Source organism: Vipera ursinii (genome assembly GCF_947247035.1).
Source record: "Vipera ursinii genome assembly, chromosome: 14".
Classification (NCBI taxonomy): Eukaryota; Metazoa; Chordata; class Lepidosauria; order Squamata; family Viperidae; genus Vipera; species Vipera ursinii.
The window spans coordinates 10,437,537-10,460,570 of NC_139527.1; the positions used below are offsets into that span (position 1 = coordinate 10,437,537).

Below are 23,034 nucleotides of genomic sequence, written 5' to 3' on the forward strand. Positions count from 1 at the left end.
ATGGGTACCACCTGTGGTACATTGGCACCTGGCAGGTGGTACGCGACCATCCTAGAAAAGTGGTAGAGGGGGAGGGGAATGAGCTGAACCGGTGGCAGCACCACACAAGCCTGAGTGAGAGATGGCTGGAGCTGCAGGGCTGTCAGGGCTCAGCGGAAGCACCAGGATCAGCTCCAGGATCCAGCTGGAGCTCAGCGCTGATCCCGGCGCTTCTGCTGAGCCCAGAAGAAGCACCAATCAGCTGGAATGTTGCAGCATCTCCAGGGTCCTGTGATTTACATTCAGATCCTTGGCAACTGATTCATATTTATGACGGTCACAGTGTCCCAGGGTCATGTGAAGTGACCAAAACCTGCTGCAACCACCCAGCAGACGGGGAGAATAAAAACCAAACACCCCCCCACCCCACCCCCACTGCTGATCCTCAACAGAAATGCTCACAACAATGAAAACCTCTGACAGGAGGAAGAGTGCCACCAGGCGGGCAGGCAGGTGTCTTGCTCGGCTGTGGCTTGGGGGGCACTTTTTCCAGTGCCATTGTAACTTCGAACAGTCACTAAGTGAATTGTTGTAAGTCGAGGACTACCTGTAGTTCATCACTTTTTCCCTTTTTGTTTTTTGGCCATCACGTTTTTGACACCTTGCTAGGTGACTGGTGGTACTCGGATATTGCCATATCCTAAAAATGGTACAATGGGTGAAAAGGTTGAAAAGCCCTGGACTAGAAGACCTCCAAGGTCCCTTTCAGCTCTATTCTGATTGATTGATCTCATTGGGGTGGGGTCCTAATGTCCATTTGTCCAAGGGCTGTGCTGAGCTCCAGCATGGATGAACAGACCAAGGCTTGGCGTGGCCCCGGTCAATTCCGGAGTGAGTGCATGCTGTGTGTCTGTGCAGCTGCCCTCTGAAGCCTCCCGGTGGGACTGTGCCATGCCCCTCCCCCCTTTGCCTGTCTGGATAATAACCAACTAATCTTCCCGAAGTCCTCCACAGATGCACTAACCACCTCCCTAACTCCTCCTTTACATGCGCCCTCGTGCCCTGGACTGACGGAGGCTGCCCGCCATGTGCCAGGGAGCTGCATTCTCTGCTTAACAAAAGGGTAAGTATGCCGCCTTCCCTCTGGGGGGCATTGTGCCACCCCTGCTAGGTTGCTATTCTGTCTCTCCCCCCCTTGTCTCTGCTCCAACTAACGCTGCTCTAATCAGTGTCTCTCTCCATTCCTCGTTCCTATCACTTTGGGGGGCTTCAGGCAAATTTCCCTTTGCTGCTCCTCTTGAGGGGAGGGGCTGTTTGAGGGAGCCCAGGTTGTGATCTGGCATTTTTCCCTTGGGCACGGCAGCCTGAATTGGCAACCTGGGGAAAGGTGAAGCTTATGGAGGCCCCTGGGAGACACAGGTCACCTTCCCTGCTCAGCCATTTGCAATCTGCAGCCGCAAGTAAAAGGGTCATAATAGGATCTGGAAAAGCGTGGAGAGGTTTGATATCCAGTTTGCAGTCAGTGATGGAGACTGTCTAAACCAGGGGTCCCCAACTCTTGGGCAAAGGACCGGTCCTGGTCCATAACCTGTAGCAACTGGGCCTCACAACTGGAGGTGAGCAGCAGGTGAGCGAACGAAGCTTCCTTTATATTTGCAGCCACTCCCCAATGCTACCATCACCGCCTCGGCTCCATTTCAGATCATCAGGCATAAGATTCTCACAGGAGCATGAACCCTAGTGTAAACTCTGCATGCGGGGGATCTAGGTAGCGTGCTGAAAAATCTTCATCAGGGTCCAGTCCAAGCCGGGAATAATCAAACCATGGAGGCTGCTTTAGAAAGAAAGTTCCAGTTTATTGAAGAGGAGAGCCAGACAGAAAGATGGCTCTGGAAAAAACTGACCACATGCCGTAGGGAGTGGTGGGTTTTTTATACCTTCTTGGGCTTTTGTGTTTGGAGTTGTTCCTGTTCATGTGGCATGCCCTTTTGGTATTCTGATGGTGGTGGGTTAATCCTATTATGTCCTGAAGGTCATGTCCTGCTTCCCTCAGGCTGTGGCTGATGAGTGTTGGATTTCTTTGGTGTGAGGGATTGTTGATTCTAGAGATCTTTGTCTTTCTAATCCCAGCTTCCTGGCTCCAATCTTTCTGACAAGATTATCACATCTGCATTTCTGCAGACTTGGTTTCTGTTTGAGGCAGAGAGACTGGGGGGGTGGGGGGAGTTGGTTTCTGCCTTTAAAATACTTTGGGGAAATATATTCTGCCTTTTTAATATTTCCCAAAATATGTCTTTCTCTGGATTCTTCCCACACTGTCTTCCACGAAACCAGTCCCTGGTGCAAAAAAAGTTGGGGACTGCTGGACTAGACATTCTGACAGCCCTTCTGCAGATAATTTGAGGCATTTGTGATCAACTGAACACTTTCTACAAGAGAAAAGCATTACATGGAGTCCTCAACTCACAATCATGATTTGGGACTACAACATCCATTGCTAAGCGAGGCAGTGGTTAAGTGACTGGCAACCTTTTTTGCAAGGTTGTTAAGCAAATCCCTACAATTGAACAGGGGGCTGGACTAGAAGACCTCCAAGGTCCCTTCCAGCTCTTCTCTTCTCTTCTCTTCTCTTCTCTTCTCTTCTCTTCTCTTCTCTTCTCTTCTCTTCTCTTCTCTTCTCTTCTCTTTCTACTCTTCTACTCTACTCTACTCTATTACATATTCTATTCTATTCTATTCTATTCTATTCTATTCTATTCTATTCTATTCCATTCCATATTCTATTCTATTCTATTCTATTCTATTCCATTCCATTCCATTCCATATTCTATTCTATTCCATTCCATATTTTCTATTCCATTCCATTCCATTCCATTCTATTCTATTCTATTCTATTCTATTCTATTCTATTTTTTTCTATTCTATTCTATTCTATTCTATTCTATTCTATTCTATTCTATTCTATTCTATTCTATTCTATTCTATTCTATTCTATTCCATTCCATTCCATTCCATATTCTATTCCATTCCATTCCATTCCATTCCATTCCATTCCATTCTATTCTATTCTATTCTATTCGATTCGATTCTATTCCATTCCATTCCATTCCATTCCATATTCTATTCCATTCCATTCCATATTTTCTATTCCATTCCATTCCATTCCATTCCATTCCATTCCATTCCATTCCATTCTATTCTATTCTATTCTATTCTATTCTATTCTATTCTATTCTATTCTATTCTCTTCTATTCTATTCTATTCCAATTGTTAAGTGAACCACACAGTCATTAAGCAAATCCAGCTTCCCCCATTAACTTAGCTGGAAAGTTAATGTTTAAAGTTAATTAAGCAGGCTGGAACGGTCCCAAAGGGCGATCGCTTGATCCCAGGATCTCAGGATGCTGCAACCATTGCAAATACATGCCGGTTGCTGGATGCCCGGATTTGGGTCCTGTAACTGCTGGGATGCCGCAGGGATTGTAAATGGGAGGACCCGGTTGTAGGTCACTTTTTTCAGTGCTCTTGTAAATCTGAACAGGTCACTTGTAGGTCAAGGACTACTGCACGGGGAGTGCTTGACTTACAACACTTCGCTTAGTGACCAATTGAACTTACATTGGCACTGAAGAAAGTGACTTATGATCATTTTTCACTTATGACCATTGCTGCAGTCACGTCAATTATATTCATATTCATACTTATATTTGTACTTGTACTTGTGCTTATATTTATATTTGTACTTATATTTATTTGGATGCTTGACAACTGACTCCTATTTATGACAGTCGCAGTGTCCTGAGGTCACGGGATCCCTTTTTGCAATCCAAGCCCTCGGGGAAGCCAGATTCACTTAACAACCGTTTTACTAATTTAACCACTGCAGTGACTCACTTAACAAACAGGGCGAGGAGAGTCGTAAAATGGGGCAAAACCCACTTATAACAAATTCCTCACTTAGCAACCTAACTTCTGGGCTCCCTTGTGGTTGTAAGCCGAGGACGGCCTGTAGCCAAAGAACAGTTGTCCTGGGAAGCGATTCCTGGTGTAAATCACGGGCAACTGGGCAGGCCGAGGGATGGGGTGGGGGCTTCCCTCAGCCTCCCGGCTCCTCCTGGCTGATTTCTCTCCAAACCAGAAGGCCTACAGCCAAATCTCCAGATGGGCGTGGGGAATGGGGGAGACGCCTCTCGCGCCCCTTCACCATCTCTCTCCTTGCAGCCGTCTGCGAGGGCAACTTCACCTGCACGGACAACGAGGTGTGTGTGAGACCCAACGAGTGTCGCTGTCGCCACGGCTATTTTGGGGCCAACTGCGAAACCAGTAAGCGTGGGAACATCCTCCGGATGAGGGGTGGGTGGGGGTGACTCTCCTGCTTGGGCAATGGGCTGGACTAGATGACCTACAAGGTCCCTCCCAACTCTGTTATTCTAAACTTATTCTAAACCTGCAAGCCTCCCCCCAGGGAAAGAGGGCCATCAAGAGTCCCACCCAGGCCAGAGTTCACACACACACACACACACACACACACCAGCGTCCAGAAGGTTGACTTCCCAGCTGTCCAGCAGAAAAGATAAGTGGGGGAGGGGAGATGATGATGGAGATCATGATCATGATGGTTACTTCAGTTTTATATCTCATCTTTTTACCTTGCTTGTGAGCTTCTCAGACCTCAGGGATTAGGAAGACCGAACCCCCATCCAGGACCCTCACCTGGGGGCTTTAGGCCAGTCACCAGCGCCCCACCTTGCTGGGCTGCTGTGAAGGAAACCTTGGCATTGACCACCAATGTGCACTTCCTTGCCCTCTCAGAGGAAAGGCAGTGAAAAAGGAAAGGATTGTATTAAACAAGCTTCTCATTCCCATCTCCTTCCTTCCTTCCTTCCTTCCTTCCTTCCTTCCTTCCTCCCCTCCTTCTCATTCCCATCTCCTTCCTTCCTTCCTTCCTTCCTTCCTTCCTTCTTCCTCCCCTCCCTTCTCATTCTCATCTCCTTCCTTCCTTCCTTCCTTCCTTCCTTCCTTCCTTCCTTCCTTCCTTCCTCCCCTCCTTCTCATTCCCATCTCCTTCCTTCCTTCCTTCCTCTCCACCTTCTCATTCCCATCTCCTTCCTTCCTTCCTTCCTCCCCACCTTCTCATTCCCATCTCCTTCCTTCCTTCCTTCCTTCCTTCCTTCCTTCCTTCCTTCCTTCCTTCATTCCTTACTTCCTTACTTACTTCCTTCTCATTTTCATCTCCTTCCTTCCTTTTTCCCTTTCTCCCTGGTTTTAGTGCAGGGGTCTCCAAATTTGAAAAATTTAAGACTTGTGGACTTCAACTTCCAGAATTACTCAGATAGTTATGGTGACTGGGGAATTCTGGGAGTTGAAGTCCACAAGTCTTAAACCTGCCAAGCTTGGAGACGCCTGCCAAGAAGATTTCCTAACAAATGCATCTTGTGGACTCTGAGTGCAAGTAGCAACTCCAGTCCAATTTACTTTCCCAATTTAAATTTATTAAATAGAAATTTAATAAATAAATTGATTAGCAGCATTTCAAGGCTGATTCAGTCCCAGTATAATCAAGGACTCGAGGGACTTAATGATAATGAAAATATCAAATCCCAAATCGAAATTTTCAAAAGACGTAAATTGAAAGCGGTACAGGAATCAAGGATGAAAATGTGGGCATAGAGGAGGGGGAAAGTACTTCCGTGGCAGAAGAGCGAGGCAATAAAGACTAATAAAGAAATAGGCTGGAGCAGAGTTTCTCAACCTTTGCCACTTTAAGGTGGGAGCCTTCACCTCCTGGAAGTTGAAATCCACAGATCTGAAAGTTGCCAGGTTGAGAAACGGTGAACCTGAGAGATTTGCTAGGAGAGAGCGGCATCTTCACCGGAGGGTCTCCTGCCAGACCTGCTGGCTCGGCAGAACAATAATGGCACAGCTGTGGCAGCAGAGGTGCCGGTCAGCCCTCCTGTTTGCTGGCCTTTTTTTAAAAAAAAAATACTAGCATCAACAATCCACAGCCACTGTGCTATAGCAGGGTGGCCGGCTAAAGTTGCTCAAACTTAACCGTGGGGGGGGGTTTATGGGAAGCCGGACCCCTCCCAGGGTGCTCCCCTGCTCCTCTCATCCCTCACAGAGTGTCCCCGACTCTTTTGGGGCCCGGACTGCAAGGAGCTATGCAACTGCTACCCCAACGGGCAGTGTGAGGACGTGACGGGCCAGTGCACCTGCAACGCCAACCGCTGGGGGCCTCGGTGTGAGAACGTCTGTCTGTGCAAGCACGGCAAGTGTGATCAGAAGACGGGCAAGTGCTCCTGTGAGCCGAACTGGTGGGGGGCCCAGTGTGCCAGCGCCTGCTACTGCAGCCTCAACTCGCAGTGCGATCAGAAGACGGGCCTCTGCATCTGCCAGCCGGGCTGGTGGGGGCGCACCTGCAACAACCAGTGCGCCTGCAGTACTTCGCCCTGCGAGCAGTTCACGGGGCGCTGCCAGTGCCGGAGCCGGACCTTCGGCCCTCGCTGCGACCGCTACTGTCAGTGCCACATGGGGAAGTGCAACCAGGTGGATGGGACCTGCACCTGTGATCCGGGCTATCGAGGCAAGTTCTGCCGCGAGGCCTGTCCGGCCGGTTTCTACGGACAAGGCTGCAGGCGACGGTAAGTAGGGCCCCCTCAGAGTCTCCACCCCCCCTCCCACCCCCGGGGATTCAGAAAGGCAGGACAGATGGGCAACACTTCCACCCCGTGCCCAGCCCCTTTGGACCTTTCATCGGAATAGCTCAGGGTAGCGTTCCTCAACCACGGCAAGTTTTAAGATGGGCAGGTTTCAACCCCCCGCAATCCCCAATCAGCCACGCTTGCCGAGGTGGAGAGACATCTTTTGGGACTCACCAGCAGGTATCGTGTGATCTTCCCCGCAAACTTTGAGTAAGGAGCAGTCTCTTTATGCAGGTCCTACTGCAAGAAAAACGTTGAAAGAGACTGCAAGAGGTAACCCCTAAAAAGAATACGTAATCCCCAAACGTCCCTGGTTGGCCATTGGAGATCATTTATAACTTGAATTTTTTAAGCAAGGAACAGCCCTGGATTGTTAAACTGCTCAAAGAAAGCAGAATTGGGGGATTCCTCCAATTATCTGGAATAGCTAAGGGCAGAGTCTTGCCCGGGTGCCTTGTGAATGCAGAAGACGGCAGAAGCCCCACGTGCAGGTTTGCCCTCTGCCACACAGACACAGACACACACCAGTTCAGGAGAAATTTGATGTTTCAAAACAGACAATGTGCAACAAGGGGGATTTCAGCCTCCATCATCCCCAGCTGCCAGATCCTCAAACCACATTGGTTCAGGATTTTCAGAGTTGCAGTGACTGAGAGAGAAAAGGGATCAAGAGACCTTAGGGGAATTCCACCTCAATCACAACACAGCCAGTTCCCAAAAAACGTTGTCTGTAGCGCTTGTTCTCAACTTACGACCATGATTGATATCAGAACTTCCATGGCTAAGCAAAGCAGTTGTTAAGCGAGATGCACCCTGTTTTACAACCTTTTTTGCCATGGTTGCTAAGCGCATCACTGCCATGAAAGGAATGATGTGGTTCTTAAATGATTCCAGCTTCCCCTTTTGACGTTGCTTGTCAAAAGCCAGCTGAGAAAGTCACAAATGGTGACCACACGAGCTAGGGATGCGGCAGATGTCATAAACACATGCTGGTTGCCAAGCAAGCAAATTTTGATCATGCAATCACATAGATGCTGCAGTGGTGATAAGTGTGAGGACAAGTCATGTCATTTTTTTCAATGCTGTTGCAACAGAACAGAACAGAACAGAACAGAACAGAACAGAACAGAACAGAATAGAATAGAATAGAATAGAATGGAATGGAATGGAACGGAACGGAACGGAACGGAACAGAATAAAATAATAGAGTAGAGTAGAGTAGAGTAGAATAGAATAGAATAGAATAGAATAGAATAGAATAGAATAGAATAGAATAGAATAGAATAGAATAGAATAGAATAGAATAGAATAGAATAGAATAAAATAGAATAGAATAGAATAGAATATCTTTATTGTCATTGTGTAACTCACAACGAAATTCTGTCCACAGTGCACACTACACACAAGTAAAACCACAAATAAGAATGAAAATTAAAAAAATAGTAAAAAAATAATAAAAAAATAAAATAAATAATAAATAAAAATAGTCACTAAATGAATGCTTGTGAATCAAGGACTATATCTGTATAGCCTAAGTTTCTCTTTGGATAGGGAAGAATCCCATCTTTTAAAAAAGGGGAAGAAGTGCCCAGAAGCCTCCCTGCCAAGCGCCTGGTGGGTGCCAGGTGCCTGCTAAGGCCAGAATGATCCAGTACTTCCTGCCAGCTGCCTCACCTGGCCCTGTGGCCCCTTCATGGCACTTTCGGCTTCGTCTCCACAGGTGCGGTCAGTGCAAGGAGCTGCAGCCGTGTACAATTGCGGACGGCCGTTGCCTGGCCTGCGAAGCTGGTTGGAATGGCACCAGGTGTGACCAGATTTGCTCCCTGGGCTTTTATGGCGAGGGCTGTGAGCAGACCTGCCCCCCCTGTAAGGACGGCCACACCTGCAACCACATCAATGGCAAGTGTTCCCACTGCAATCCAGGCTGGATCGGAGACAGGTGAGTGTCTGATGGCCCCTGAGTACTGAGTGTCCTCGATCAGCGGTCCTCAACCTTGGCTTTGCTGGCTGAGGAATTCTGGGAGTTGAACTTCACAAGTCTTAAAGTTGCCCAGGTTGAGGACCCCTGTCCTTGATAATCTCCTGTTGGTGTCTCTTCCTTTGGCACCCCTCAGGGTCAACAAGCCTACGGCTCCATCATGCACACACGTGACACTCTCAACATAGGCAGAACCTTTGGCGTTCCAGATGACCGTTTCAAGGGATCACTCAGCCTTTCTTGGATCCCAGATTAATCCATGGCTGCTTCTTCAAGACCTGGTTCTGTTAGTCCAAACGGCCAGATCCGTAATTCAAGTCTCCCTCTCAGCGTCTGGCTTTCGCGACTCTCCCGCTAGTCCCCAGAGTGCGAGCACAGCTGGGACTGGAATTTCCACTGCCAAGCAAGGGAGTCGTCCCTGATCCTATGACTTTTTTTTTGCAATGGTCATTAAGTGAATCACTGCAGTGGTTAAATGAACCCTGTGGCCATTAAGCAAACTTGGGTTCCCCCAGGAGCTTTGCTGGGGGGAAGCCGGCTGGGGAAGTTGCAAATGGTAGTGCAAACATTACAAATATATGCTGGTTTCCAGGCACCTAAAATTTTGATCACCTGACTGTGGGGATGCTGGGACAGTCGTAAATGTGAGGACTGGTCATAAGTCACTTTTTTCAGTGCCATTGTAACCTGAAATGCTCACCAAACAAATGGCTGTAATTCAAGGACTCTCTGAACAGTTCCTGGAAGGGCAGGGAGACTCCCAACAGGCCTCAAAACTCACTAGCTGATCATCAGCCCACTGTTCTTCCCCAGCCGTCAACTCTCTGGTGTTGTAAGGGCCAAGTGGTTGTGGGAAAGAGAGAGAACGTCCTTTATAAATCCAGCACAGGGGTGTGGGAAATGTTTAGCCTTCCTGGGCCTCCCAGGAGTCGCAGTTGGAGGTCCTCTATGGCAGGGATCCCCAATCCCCGGTCCGTGGCCCAGTACTGGGCCACGGCATGCCAGCAACCGGGCCACACAAACAAGCAAAGCCCCATCCGCAGGATGCAGGCAGCACACAAAACCAGGCCCCCTCCGGTCTGTGGAAAAACCTCTCTTCACAAAGGTTGGGGACCTCTGCTCTATGGTGCTTGGCATCTTTGATCAAGGATGAAAGACCCCAAGAGAAGATGCGGGTGGTCCATTTGTGGAATAGCTTACATCCTTCATAGAACTGGGAAATTATTTAGAATAGAATAGAATAACAGAGTTGGGAGGGATCTTGGAGGTCATCTAGTCCAACCCCCTGGTCAGGCAGGAAACCTTATACCATTTCAGGCAAATGGTTGTCCAGTCTCTTCGTAAAAACTTCCAGTGTTGGAGCATTCACAGCTTCTGGAGGCAGGTTGTTCCACTGATTAATTGTTCTAACTGTCAGGAAGTTTCTCCTTAGTTCTAGGTTGCTTCTCTCCTTGACTAGTTTCCATCCGTTGCTTCTTGTCCTGCCTTCAGGCGCTTTGGAGAATAGCTTGACTCCCTCTTCTTTGTGGCAGCCCCTGAGATACTGGAAGACTTCTATCATGTCACCCCTAGTCCTTCTTTTTCATTAAACTAGACATACCCAATTCCAGCAACTTTTCCTTATATGTTTTAGCCTCCAGTCCCCCAATCATCTTTGTTGCTCTTCTCTGTTCTCTTTCTGGAGTCTCAACATCTTTTTTACATCGTGGTAACCAAAACTGGATGCAGTATTCCAAGGCATTGTAAAGTGCTATTAACACTTCACTGTTCATTTGATGATCTTCCCTGAAGGTGTTTGGCTATGAATTTATCAGTTGTCATTAAATTAAGGAGTGGTATGATAACAGTTTGTTACGAATTACAGGGGCATCCCCAAGGAAGGGGGGGGGGAGTCAACAAAGTTGAGATGGTGGGTACTACTGTATGATCAAAGTCCAGCCCCTTTTTTACAGGCATGACCTGGGGGATATGCATAAAAGGGCGTGTGGTTTCAATTTATTTATTTTTTAATGCCATTTATATCCCGCCCTTCTCCGAAGACTCAGGGCGGCTTACAAGCTTAGCAGTAGCCTTCATTCTATGTATATGTCTGCTTATTAGGGCTTTCACACACCCCCCAAGTGGCATTATTACAAAGTCAGCTTATTGCCCCCAACAATCTGGGTCCTCATTTTACCTACCTCGGAAGGATGGAAGGCTGAGTCAACCTTGAGCCTGGTGGGACTCGAACCTGCACTAATTGCAGGCAGCTGGTGTTACTTAAGGAGGCATTAGCCCACTGCTCCACCAAGGCTCCACCAATTGCACAGTTCTGACCGGCATCTTAACTTGTTTTGATCACTACCAGGCACCCTGTTTGTTTCTATTATTTGTTGTGTTGATTGTTTTAGGTAGATATGCTGTAACTAAAATCTATACTGCCCTGGAAATGGTGGTTCTCAGGAAGGGCAAACAAACATTAGTGGCTTGGCTGGATCCAAAGATCTGCTCCTGTGCTTCTGCAGACAGCACCCCAAAACCAACCACTCCAGACAGACGTAATCCCTAGCTCCCTTACCTTGTTTTCTCTTGCTGCTTTTTTCTCCAGGTGCGAGACCAAATGCCGCAATGGGACGTACGGTGAGAACTGTGCCTTCGTCTGCAGCAGTTGTTTTAACGGGGAATGCCACTTTGAGACCGGGAGGTGCCTCTGCCGGGCTGGATTCCATGGGATCTTGTAAGTGACCGGTACATGGGAAGACTCAGCCCCACCCCCCCACTCCCACCCCATCTGCCTCTGGGCAAGGCTGGGCTTAGCCAAGGAAGCTGGAAAACATCTGTGATCTTGCTTGCTAAAGCAAAACAAAAGGGAATGTATGCTTTTCTTACGAAGTCTGTAAGACTGAAAACATAATTTATGTCCCTGACTTGCAGCAGTTTCCTCTTCTTTTCATGACAAGGTGATTTGTGTTCTTTAAGGAAATAAACAAATACAAGGGTGCCCTGTTTCCTGTTGGGTCCTCCTTGCTAATGAGCCACTTAGATCCATGTTTACAGCAGGGTTTCTCAGCCTTGCCCTGAAGGTTTAACTCCCAGAATTTCCAAGTCAGCCACGCTGGGGAATAAAACTAATATATAAGCACTGAAAGAAGCAGGCTGACTGGGGGATTCTGGGAGTTGAAGTCCACACATTTTTAAGCTATGGAGGTTGAGAAACACTGGTTGGGAGACTAGCCAGCCCAGTTAAATAAGCAGGAAAGTGTCACCATTTCGATACCATTTTATACACTTTATAAATGTCTCCTTCATGCATAGACCTATATGACAATGAGGCGTAATTTCTCAACCTCAGCAGCTTTCATCTGAGTGGATCTCTGCTCCCAGAATCCCCCAGCCAGCTTGCTTCCATTGGTTCTATATCTGCTTCTTTTAATTCAGACTCAGCCATGGTCAGTGCCTATGCGGGCCCCCAGAACCCCTTTTGACCATATCCTGCTTGGGCTCGGAGGGGTGGAAATACTTTAAAGGAGCAAAAGTATGCCCCCAGCCCTGCAAAAGGTTAATGCGTTCATCTCACTTCTTTAAAAAAAAGCTAAGGACTAAGAGTGGATAGGTTCATAAGTTTTTCCTCCTTTCCCCAAAATAAATTTATGATCCTACCCAGTGCTTTTTTTGTAAAAGAAAAAGGTGCCGGAACTCACACACGTCATACAACCTGTTGTGATTCAGGGTCAGCCTGTGGGTTCGGCAGTTGGGTCGGACGACTCAGAGGAGGAGGGAGGTGTTGAAGACCTTGCTGAGGGGGTTGAAGATCTTGCTGATGAGAGCCCTCAGCCAGGCCCCTCCCACTTGGTCACCATGGAGACCCAGCTGTGTGAGCCTGACAGCGTGGATGAAGATGACCCACAGCTGGCCCTGTTCAAGGACGCCCGACGCAGGAGGCAGTCAATTAGGAGTAAACAGAGGAAGGCAATGGGGCTCCTTGGAAGGAGGCAGAGAGAAGCCACGCCCTGAACTCTATATAAGGGGAATGTGTGGGAGGGCTGGTTTGCTGAAGGCAACCGCTTGGATAGTTCCTGTTTCTTAAAGCTCCTGTTTCTTGGTTTGTCTTGTTCCATTTGTTTTTGTAGCAATAAATTTGGCAGGCGTAATTCCAGCCTCTTGCCTTCTTGTAAAAGGGGTTGTCCCTGCCTTTTCTGCAGGGCCAGTAGCAGGCTGGTACAGAACACAACCTGCCTTACCTACCCTACAAGGTTCCATCAAAAAAAAAAGGTGCCGGAACTCCGTTCTGAGCGTTCTATGACAAAAGAAGCCCTGATCCAACCCACGCTCAAAAAAGAGCAGCCTTTAAACAATACTCAAATAGCATCTGTGGGGCCAGCAGAAAGTTGTCCCCCTATGGCTGAACTGAGAAGCACAAGATCTTGGTTTCCTGTCTTCCACAGTTCTTTAGCTTTAGCAGGGAAAGCACATCCTGCCCCTTCCGCATGTTCAGTCATGGCATGCTTATTCAAGACAAAGCTTGTATTTATTGTCCTATTTTTTCCCCACAAATTCTTGTTGTGTTTTCAGCAAAGAAAGCTGACTCCTCCCTCAGAGCGAAGGGGAAAATCTTCCTACACCCCATTTCTTTTCTAATTATATATGTAAAACACAATTCCTGCAGGCTTAGGCATCTCTTTTCTTCAGCATCTGCTTTCCCAACCTGGTGCACTCATCAGTGTGTTGGGATGAAAATTCACATCATTCCCAGATGGACTGCAGGATGCTTAATCAGCTCCAGCCTGTTTTTAACTAGCCTGCTAAAGCACTGTTTTTCAACCCTGGCCCTTTTAACTTGGGAGGACTTCAAATCCCAGAATTCCCTAGTCAGCACGCTGGGGAATTGTGCAAGTATGAAAAAAAAACCACATCTGTATAATGAAATCACAAGCTTCAGGATAGCCCAGTGTCTCATGGGTTGTTAGTAATTGGCTCCAGGATCTATGAAGAAGATGGAAGCAGCTTCCGAATTTAGTTCACAGATGGGGCCCCACATCCCCCAAACCTCTTTGCGGTTCTTGAAGCCCTTGTTGGCCACAATTGCTGAAAAGTGTTAATTCCTGTGGTTGCAAGAATGGTAGGATCGGTATATCTGTTCCCTATAAAAAACTATAAAATTCCTAGATATTGTTACCAGCGTTGAAAGAAAAGTCTTCATCAGGGTCCAGTCCAAGCTGGGAATGAACAAAATGGAGACTGCTTTAGAAGGAAGGTTGTAGTTTATTGAGAAGCAGAACCGCAAGATATGTGGCTCTGGGGCAGCTGACCACATGTTGATGGGAGTGGTGGGTTTTTATACCTTCTTGGGCTTTTGTGTTTGCAATTGTTCCTGTTCCTATGGCATGAACAGTGTGCTCTTTTGGTATTCTGATGGTGGTGGGTTAATCCTATTATGTCCTAAAGGTCATGTCCTGCTTCCCTGGGGCTGTGGCTGATGGCTGTGTGCTGTGTTGTTGTTTTTTGGGGTGAGGGATTGCTGGTTCTAATTCTATCACTCTGCTATTGTTAGCTGTCAACTCTTGTTCCAGGGGATTCTGAAAGATCCTGTCTTGAACGGGCTTCTGCGGGTACTGTTTGCTCATGAATGGGGCCCGAATGGGATCATCAAATCTGCATTTCTACAGAGCTGGCCTGCTCAGTTTCTGTTTGGGGCTGTTAGGAAAAACTGGGCCTGCTTTTCTATCTTTAAAATCCTTTGGGGAAATATAATATTCTGCCTTTTTAATATTCCCCCAAATATTTCTTTCTCTGGGGTGAGCTGACTTCTCACACCAGATTGGAGGAGATGCAGTTATGAAAATTATCTTTTAATTGGCCCTTGGACATCATCAATTGTCTATAATCAACCCCCAAAGCTGGGACATTTTCCAAATATGTCTCGTCCTTTCTCCCTCCCTCCCTCCCTCCCTCCTTCCTGCTTTTTCTTTCATCCTATGTCTACCCCCCACTTCTTCCTTTTTCACTTTCCTTCCTTCCTCTTGCACAGCTTCTGCCGAGTTCCAGAAACGTTTGTGTAGCACATTTTGTACACTTGTAAACCAGGTTGTGGGGGGAGAGAAGCAACTCTCTCTGATTTTTGTCCCCTACATTGCTCCGGGCAAACTATGTAAGGACTTTGACGCAGATGGAAGGGGAAGCCCTGGGACACACTAAAAATAGGTTTAGTGGAGAATTTCTCCTTTTGGCTTCTGATGGATGAGTGTGCTATTCCCAGTCAGTTGGGAGAGATTGCCTTGATCTGTTTGTGCCATCAGAAAAGCTGAAAGTTGGCTTAGGCAGTGTTTCTCAACCTTGACAAGTTTAAGATAAGTGGACCGTGCCAGGGAGCAGGTCTACAGCAGGGGTCCCCCACCTTTCTTTGCGGGCGGCCTGGTGCAGGGGTGTGTGGAGACACCTTTATGCGCATGCATGCACGAAGGAGGCCACAATTGCATGTGCAATGAAAACGGGGCCACGAACACCTGCATGACGCTCATGCGATGCTAGCGCCTGCCACCATGATGCTAGCCCAAGTGGGGTGAATGTGTGCTTATAGCGACGATAGCACCACAAGATTGCTGAACCTTCAAGAACTCTCTATTCTTGCTGGAAACCTATTAAAATGCAAAATTTTGCAGAACTGCAAACTCTCCGAGCGTCGTCTAATTGAAAACAGCACAGCAGGCAGGAAGTGCGTTCCTTTGTGAGCTGGCCAGCTTGCAGCTGCTGTGAAGAGCCAGCACTTGGCCCTGAGGAGGCCAGGATCCGAACCAAGGAAAAAGCTCGGGAGGTCCAAGAGGCATCAGCATTCCTGGGGGGATGGGATGGCCAAAGGGCTGCTTTTGCAGGCCGAGCCTTCTCCCGTGAGCCCCCTTCGGCCAGTTTGGACCAGGGCTTGGCTCACTCGGCTGGTGAGAATCCTCAGCCGGATTCTCCATTGGTCCGATGCAAGTTTTGATGATAGATTGCCACCATAAAGCTGCTTATAAAGCTGTTGAAAGGAAAACCAGTCCAAGCCGGGAATAAACAAAATTGAACTGCTTAGGAAAGAAGGTTCTGTTTATTGACAAATAAAATCAACAAGCATGTGGTTCTGGGAAAGCTGACAAAAAGGAGTTGGGATAGGTGGGTTTTTAAACCTTTTTTTGGCTTTGCATTTGAGAGTCTTCTTGTTCCCGTGCAATGTACTTTGACATGAGCTTGCGTATGCCCTTTTAATATTGCTGGTGGGTTAATCCTATTGTGTCCTAAAAGTCATGTTCCTGTCCTTGGAGTCTTTGTTTTTCTCATCCCCTCAGCTCCAGCCTTCTCTGGGGCTGGGGCTGAAGGCACTTTCCTTATGAATAGGTGGCCCAGTCTTTCTGAATAGGATTATCAAATCTGCATTTCTACAAAGCTGGCCTGCTTGGGAGAAGGAGACGGGGGTCTGGTTTCTGCCTAGGATTTTTCTGCATTATTCCTTTGGGAAAATATAATATTCTGTCTTTTTTAATATCCTCCAAAATATTTCCTTCTCTGGGGGGCAGGTAGGGTGAGGATTAGGGTTAAGCCCTAGCTGGGTCCCTAGGAAAGAAAGACCCTTGACTCCCATTTGCTTGAGGTTCTTTTACCAAGGAGTAGTGGTTGCAGCAAAAGCAGAACTGAAGTTCCCATGTAAAGCATTACAGAATTTCCCCTTTTCCCCGGCCCTCCCTCCCTCCCACCATCACCTCCCACCACCACCCGGTCCAGTCTGTCTTTTGTCCAGTGTCATGTTTTGGGAGCAGCTCGGATATTTAGTGCCATTTGGTGCAATTGGCATTCCTTTCCCAGGCTCTGCGGCGTTCTCACACCTTTGGCTTCCATCAAACCTACAGACACACACACAGCCCTGGCTCATCTCTACCCTCTGCATGCCAATTGCCTCCTTCCTCTTCCTACCTTCCCCTAACAATTTGTGGAAGGAGGCCAGCAACGCGCTAAGCTGAAGAGGGCAGATCTGGCACTAGCAGTGTTATGTATTGAGGAGAATTGATATGGGCAGTTATAAATGGTTAACTGTTGTATTCATTTAAACTCTTAACTGTCTGTGTCATGGGTCCAATTAAAAAGACACATCAAAGAGCACTGCATGATTATTTATTCTAAAAAAGTCTATAATGAGCAGAACGGAGCATCGGCACTCATGGATGGATGCCAGAATCTGAATTCTCCTCCCCTTGACTCATCATATCCCAGAGAATCTCCCTCCCTTAATTACATGTCATAAATCACTTTCACCAATTAGTCCAACACATGAAGTTTCCTTTCCCTTGAAGCACACTATTTCTTATCCTCTTAAAACGTCTGGATTGAATCCCTCCTGTGCTTTAGTGATTCAAAGCCAAACAGTTAAAGCAAAAGGCTGCCTCTTATATTGTCAGTGCAAAAACATGTCAATGTTTGCAGCATTGACATCCGGCCCCCCTTACAAAAAGTACAGATCCTGTAATGTAAATAGAACACAAGTTAGGAGCTGGCTTTTGGTTTGTTGGGGTGTTTCTCATAAAACTTTTTGATAAGTCTGTCAGCTTTCACATCGTTAGATTTCACCCAAATGGCTTCAGACAATGGGTATCCCTTCCATTGTACTACATATTGCAATTTTCCCTTAAAGATTCTAGAGTCAAGAATACATTTCACTTCATAATGGGTCTGACCCGCTACTATGAGGGGTCCGGGTGCCTTCTTAGGGGGAGGTCTTAAAGTGGAGGCCCGAAAAGGTTTCAGTAAGCTACAATGGAAAACCGGGTGAATTTTCCCCAAAAGTCTGGGGAGCTTCAATTGTACCGTGACCGGGTTGATGATTCTCACAATGGGGAAAGGCCCCAAGAATTTCAGTCCTAATTTCTTGCTGGGTAATTGAGGTGTAAATATTTAGTTGACAGATAAACCTTTTCCCCAACTTGGAATGTTCTTTGGGGAGCCCTCTTTTTGTCAGCCTGTTTTTTATAAGTCTCAGAAGTCTTTTTTAACACCATTTTAGTGTTTCTCCAAACCTCTTCCCACCCCCTCACCCATTGATCAAGTGTCTGAGAAGCGGAGGGAACCTGAGGATAGTCAGGCATCAGGCTGAACTCTTTTCCTGTGGCTACTCTGAAAGGCGTGTAGGCAGAGCTGCTGTGAACAGAATTATTGTAGGCCACCTCGGCGAAGGGGAGGAGGTCAGTCCAGTTTGTCTGTTGGTAGGAAACATAGCATCTGAGATACTGCTCCACCATTTTGTTAGCGGATTCTGCAGCCCCATTGGTAGCTGGATGAAAAGCAGATGATAAGCCTTGGGATGATCCAATTAATTTAAGGAAATTTCTCCAAAATTTCGCTGTGAACTGCACTCCTCTATCTGAAATTATTTGCTTAGGGGCACCATGCAGTTGGTAGATATGTTTCAGGAACAAGTTAGTCAACCATTGTGCAGATGGGAGTCCTTTACAGACGATGAAATGAGCCTGCTTCGAAAACAGATCTATCACACAGTCCAAATGACAGTATTTCCTCTAATGTTGGGTAGGTCTACAATAAAGTCCATAGCTATTTCTTCCCATGGTTGAGAAGGGTCTGCCATCGACTGCAGTAGCTCAGGGGTTTCCCCTGGAATTCTTTTCATGGTGGCACATACGGTACAACTCCGGACATAGATTTTTACATCTCGTTTTAGCCCCGGCCACCAAAATTGCCGGCGGATGAGGTGTAGAATTCAGCCACAAATAGTCTTTTTAAATTCTCAAAAGCTTTCTGACAACTCATAGTCCATGCTAGTGGTTGGCCAGGTCGCGATTTTCCCCCTCCCTTCCCCGTTTTGAGTAATTCTGTAAGGGGTAGAGCAATCTCAGCAAAAGAGGGAATGAATTGATGGTAGAAGTTGGCAAACCCTAGGAAGCTCTGGAGCTGTTTGTGAGTCTTTGGGGGCTGCCATTCAGTTATAGCTTTCACTTTGGCTGTGTCTATTATGTCGTGGGCTCTGATGAGCAGGAATGAAGACACGCAGTTGAGTACAGAGAAACTCATTCTTTTATTAAGCTGGAACTGTACTGAGAACTTGGGTGCACCCCACCACAGTATATAGCCAGACCGTCTGGTAGCAACCCATCGGATTAAACCCATGCTTGCCCCCCAAAGTTGACCAATTGCAGGACTGGAGATGTCCTGTCTGGGTTGCTGGAGAACTAACGGTTCTTGTGGTGAGCTACCACAAGCCCAGTACATAACAGGGTCCATTTCGATGCCCTCATAAGAAATTCTATAGCCAAGATAATCTACTCACAACTGAGTCTCCGGGTGCCAGCAAGACTCATGGAGTTGTGGAAGGTGTGTTATCTGGGAGTGAGTCACTCCTGAGCGGAGGGACTGCACCCACTGAACGGGACATGCAGATGGACCTGTTTCCCAGCTCATTGGTAACCGCTCCATCCAGAAACATTGGCTCAGGTCTACCCGGCCAGACCAGACTAAGGGACATGGGTCTACCCATAGCAAGCGAGTCTGAGAGCCCCAGTCTGCCAGCCAAGGGAGCTGGTAGACCGGGAACCACCAATGGTACTGAGGCGTTCAGAGCGGTCGCGGAAGCCACCAAAGTACTTGCAAGACTATGTTCATGTCCTGAATGTGTGAACTATCTAGGGGGGATGGGTGTTATGTATTGAGGAGAATTGATATAGGCAGTTATAAATGGTTAACTGTTGCATTCATTTAAACTCTTAACTGTCTGTCTTTGCAAGTTTGTGTTTTGAGCGGGAAGATCGTTTTAAATTCATTGGCTGCCGCCTATTGGCAGTCCATATAAATAGATGTCAAAGCGACTGTTAGAGCCGCTTCTGAGTTAAACTCAGTAAACGTTCTGTTACTTTCCACTTCGCCTCATCAATGCCTCAACGATCTCAGAACACAGCAAGCAGAGCACCGGTTTATAAACGGGGAACATCTGCCCTAATGGAGAAGGGAGCCCTAAGCAAAGCTGGCCCAAGGTGTACCTCTCTAGGTCAGAAGCACACGACCTTCTTGTGGTCAAAGGCCACATTTTTTCTTTTAAAAACTGTCCATTTGGGAGGAAAAACTTACGTTGTTTTGAAGACGCACCCATTTTTCACTTTAAAGAATAGAGTAGAGTAGAGTAGAGTAGAGTAGAGTAGAGTAGAGTAGAGTAGAGTAGAGTAGAGTAGAGTAGAACCTTGGAGGTCCAGCCCCTAGTCAAGCAGGAGAACCTATACCATCTCAGACAAGTGACTGTCTAGCCTCTTCTTAAAAACCTCCAGCGATGGAGTGCCCACAATTTCTGGAGGCAATTTCTGTTCCACTGGTTAATTGTCCTCACTGTTAGGAAGTTACTCCTCAATTCCAGGTTGCTTCTCTCTTTGATCAGTTTCCAAACATTGTTTCTCATCCTTCCCTCTGGTGCTTTGGTGAATAATTTGACCCCCTCTTCTTTGTGGCAGCCCCTCAGATACTGGAACGCTGCTATCATGCCACCCCTAATTCTTCTTTTCTTTAGACTAGCGAAACCCAAGTCCTGCAGCCGTTCTTCATACGTTTTGGACTCCAGGCCTTTGATCATCTCAGTTCTGAACTTTTTCCAAGGTCTCAACATCTTTTTTGTAGTATGGTGACCAAAAAAAAAACCAAATAGGGAAAATCATCCCACTTTTAAGAATGGCTGTTAAATGGGGGCTACTTATTTATTGCTCGGAAGCCTGGCTAAGCCAGAGGGCTGGGTCATAGGAGCTCCCTCCCGTAGGATTTAAAGGAGATTTAAAAATGAATTGGGTATTTTTAGCCTTGCAGGTCACCCATTTGGCTCCTTCCACTTCTCAAAGCCCTCCCCCAAGGAGGCTCTGGGGAAGTTAGATAAACCCAGGCTGCATCCTGCATTTGGCCCACCCACTGGACTCAACGCCAACCAGGGCGGAACTGCTTGCTAGACCCACAATTTGGAGGAAGACTTTAGTAGCCATTAAAAAGAGCTAAGGGCCAGGGATGTCCATAAAAATCGAGAAGGAAGCCACGGCTATGACTGAAGCCCCCCCGCTCCCTTTTTCAACATACATTAAAAATGATGCTGTTGCAGCTGCCAGATGGATATTTTCTTTTTTCTTCTTTTTTGGCAGTCACATTCCAAGGATTTGTTTGCTCAGGGCTTGGCCTGGAGCCAGCCAGTTTTGTGGTTGGGGGCTGCCTCATTTTTTCCAGCCTCTGAGGACCCCAATGAGGAGGCTGTGGTGGTACAGCAAAGGCACTGAACGGGCAGAGGCCCAGATGTTGGCTCTCCTTTGTTTTTGGTGGGGGAACACGGATACGATAAATCTTCCGGGGTTTCACAGATCTATTCTGGTACTTATTTAAAATACAAATGTGAAAACGTGTACCAGCAAATTGTAGCCATGCAATCTTTATAGCTATATGCAATCTGTAATCTGTATATTTATATTTATTATATTTATTATATTTTTATACCGCCCTTCTCCCGAAGGACTCAGGGCGGTGTACAGGGCAATAAATATAAAAACAGAATACAAAAGTTAAAAAAACAATTAAATATTATGCCCAAGTTTAAAACAGTAATTAAAAACATATTAAAACCCCAACCCTAACCCATCAAACCAGGTCAGATTGCTCAAATAAATAAGTTTTTAGATCGCGCCGGAAGCTACCCATCATAAAATAACTCTGGGTGGTTTGCAGCCCATAAAGCAGCGTAAAAGCAAGGGTATAAAAACTCACAACGATAAAAATAAAGATAAAGTCTTGGGATGCCAGGACTGACATTCCCTCTAAGGCAAAGAAGTAGGTGGGCGAGGTACCTCGTAGACAGCAGCTGGGCTGGCCACAATAAAGAGTGCATGATCCACTTTACAGCCTTCCATCCTTCCCAGGTAGGTAAAATGAGGACCCAGATTGTTGGGGGCAATTAAGCTGACTTTGTAATAATGCCGCTTGGGAGTGTGTGTGTGAAAGCCCTAATAAGCAGGCATATACATAGAATGAAGGCTACTGCTAAGCTTGTAAGCCGCCCTGAGTCTTCGGAGAAGGGCGGGATATAAATGGAATAAAAATAAAAATAAAATAAAATATTTATCCCACTTGCAAGTAAATCTGGGCAGCTAGAGAATTAGAAGTTACATGTTTTTTCCTATGAAAAATACCATTATACCATACAACTTACCTAATTGTTGATATAATTAAAAAGTAATTTAGATGGAAATGCCCCTAGGGCAGAGGGCCCCAACCTTTTAGGTACCAAGGCGAGAAGTTTTTCCACAGACCGGAGGGGGCCTGGTTTTGTATGCTGCCTGCATCTCACGGATGGAGCTTTGCTTGTTTATGTGGCCTGGTTGCTGGCATGCTATGGCCCAGTGCTGGTCCACAGACCGGGCATTGGGGCACGGACCGGGCGTTGGGGACTTCTGACCTAGGGAATACCCCTAGAAGTTGTGGGCACTCCATCACTGTAGGTTTTCAAGGAGAAACTGGAGAGCCACTTGTCTGGAATGGTAGAGGTTCTCCTGCTTAAGCAGGGGGTTGGACTAGATGGCCTCCAAGGTCCCTTCCAGCTCTAGGATTCTATGTTCTTTGTTCTCCCAGTCCCTCTTTTGGTGCCCTCCTCTCTCTTCTTCCTGCTTAGAGCATCACCACAATGACAGGAAGCCGGGTCTGGTGTGCAGGCCATGAAGCTCTGTGGCCAAGAGGAGCCTTGCTCAGGAGAGTCCCACACTCGGGCCGAGGCTTCGCAGGTCACCCAAAAGTGGATGCAGAGAACGGCTGAGCACTTTCTCCCGCCTTTGCCCACTGACCGGTAGCTGCCTTCATAGGAGCAGGTCAAGGGGGGAGCTGTGCTCTGCAGCCAAGAAATTAAAAGACGCTTGCTCCTGGGGAGGAAAGCCATGGCAAATCTAGACAGCACACTAAAAAGCAGAGACATCACCCTGCCAACAAAAGTGCGTATAGTCAAGGCTATGGTCTTCCCAGTTGCAATGTATGGCTGTGAAAGTTGGACCATAAGAAAGGCTGAGCACCAAAGAATGGAGGCCTTTGAACTCTGGTGCTGGAGAAGACTCCTGCGAGTCCCTTGGACTGCAAGGCGATCAAACCGGTCAGTCCTAGAGGAGATCAACTCTGACTGCTTTAGAAGGCCAGATCCTGAAGCTAAAACTCAAAGACTTTGGCCACCTAATGAGAAGGAAGGACTCACTGGAGAAGAGCCTCATGCTGGGAAAGGTTGAGGGCAAGAGAAGAAGGGGACGACAGAGAATGAGGTGGCTGGATGGAGTCACTGAAGCAGGAGGCGTGAGCTTAAATGGACTCCAGAAGATGGTAGAGGACAGGAAGGCCTGGAGGGTCGCGATGGGTCGGACACGACTTCGCAG

At 47.2% G+C, this 23,034-nt stretch overlaps 1 protein-coding gene across 1 annotated transcript in view; it reads left to right on the forward strand.

The window, feature by feature from the left end:
- Positions 1-23,034, forward strand: part of SCARF2 (scavenger receptor class F member 2) — an 87,608-nt gene that overhangs the window by 34,990 nt on the left and 29,584 nt on the right. Inside the window, exons 3-6 of the mRNA XM_083373244.1 lie at positions 4,202-4,303; positions 6,102-6,621; positions 8,402-8,620; positions 11,247-11,375. Coding sequence (XP_083229370.1) covers positions 4,202-4,303; positions 6,102-6,621; positions 8,402-8,620; positions 11,247-11,375 — 970 coding nt within the window. The remainder of the gene's footprint in view (positions 1-4,201; positions 4,304-6,101; positions 6,622-8,401; positions 8,621-11,246; positions 11,376-23,034) is intronic.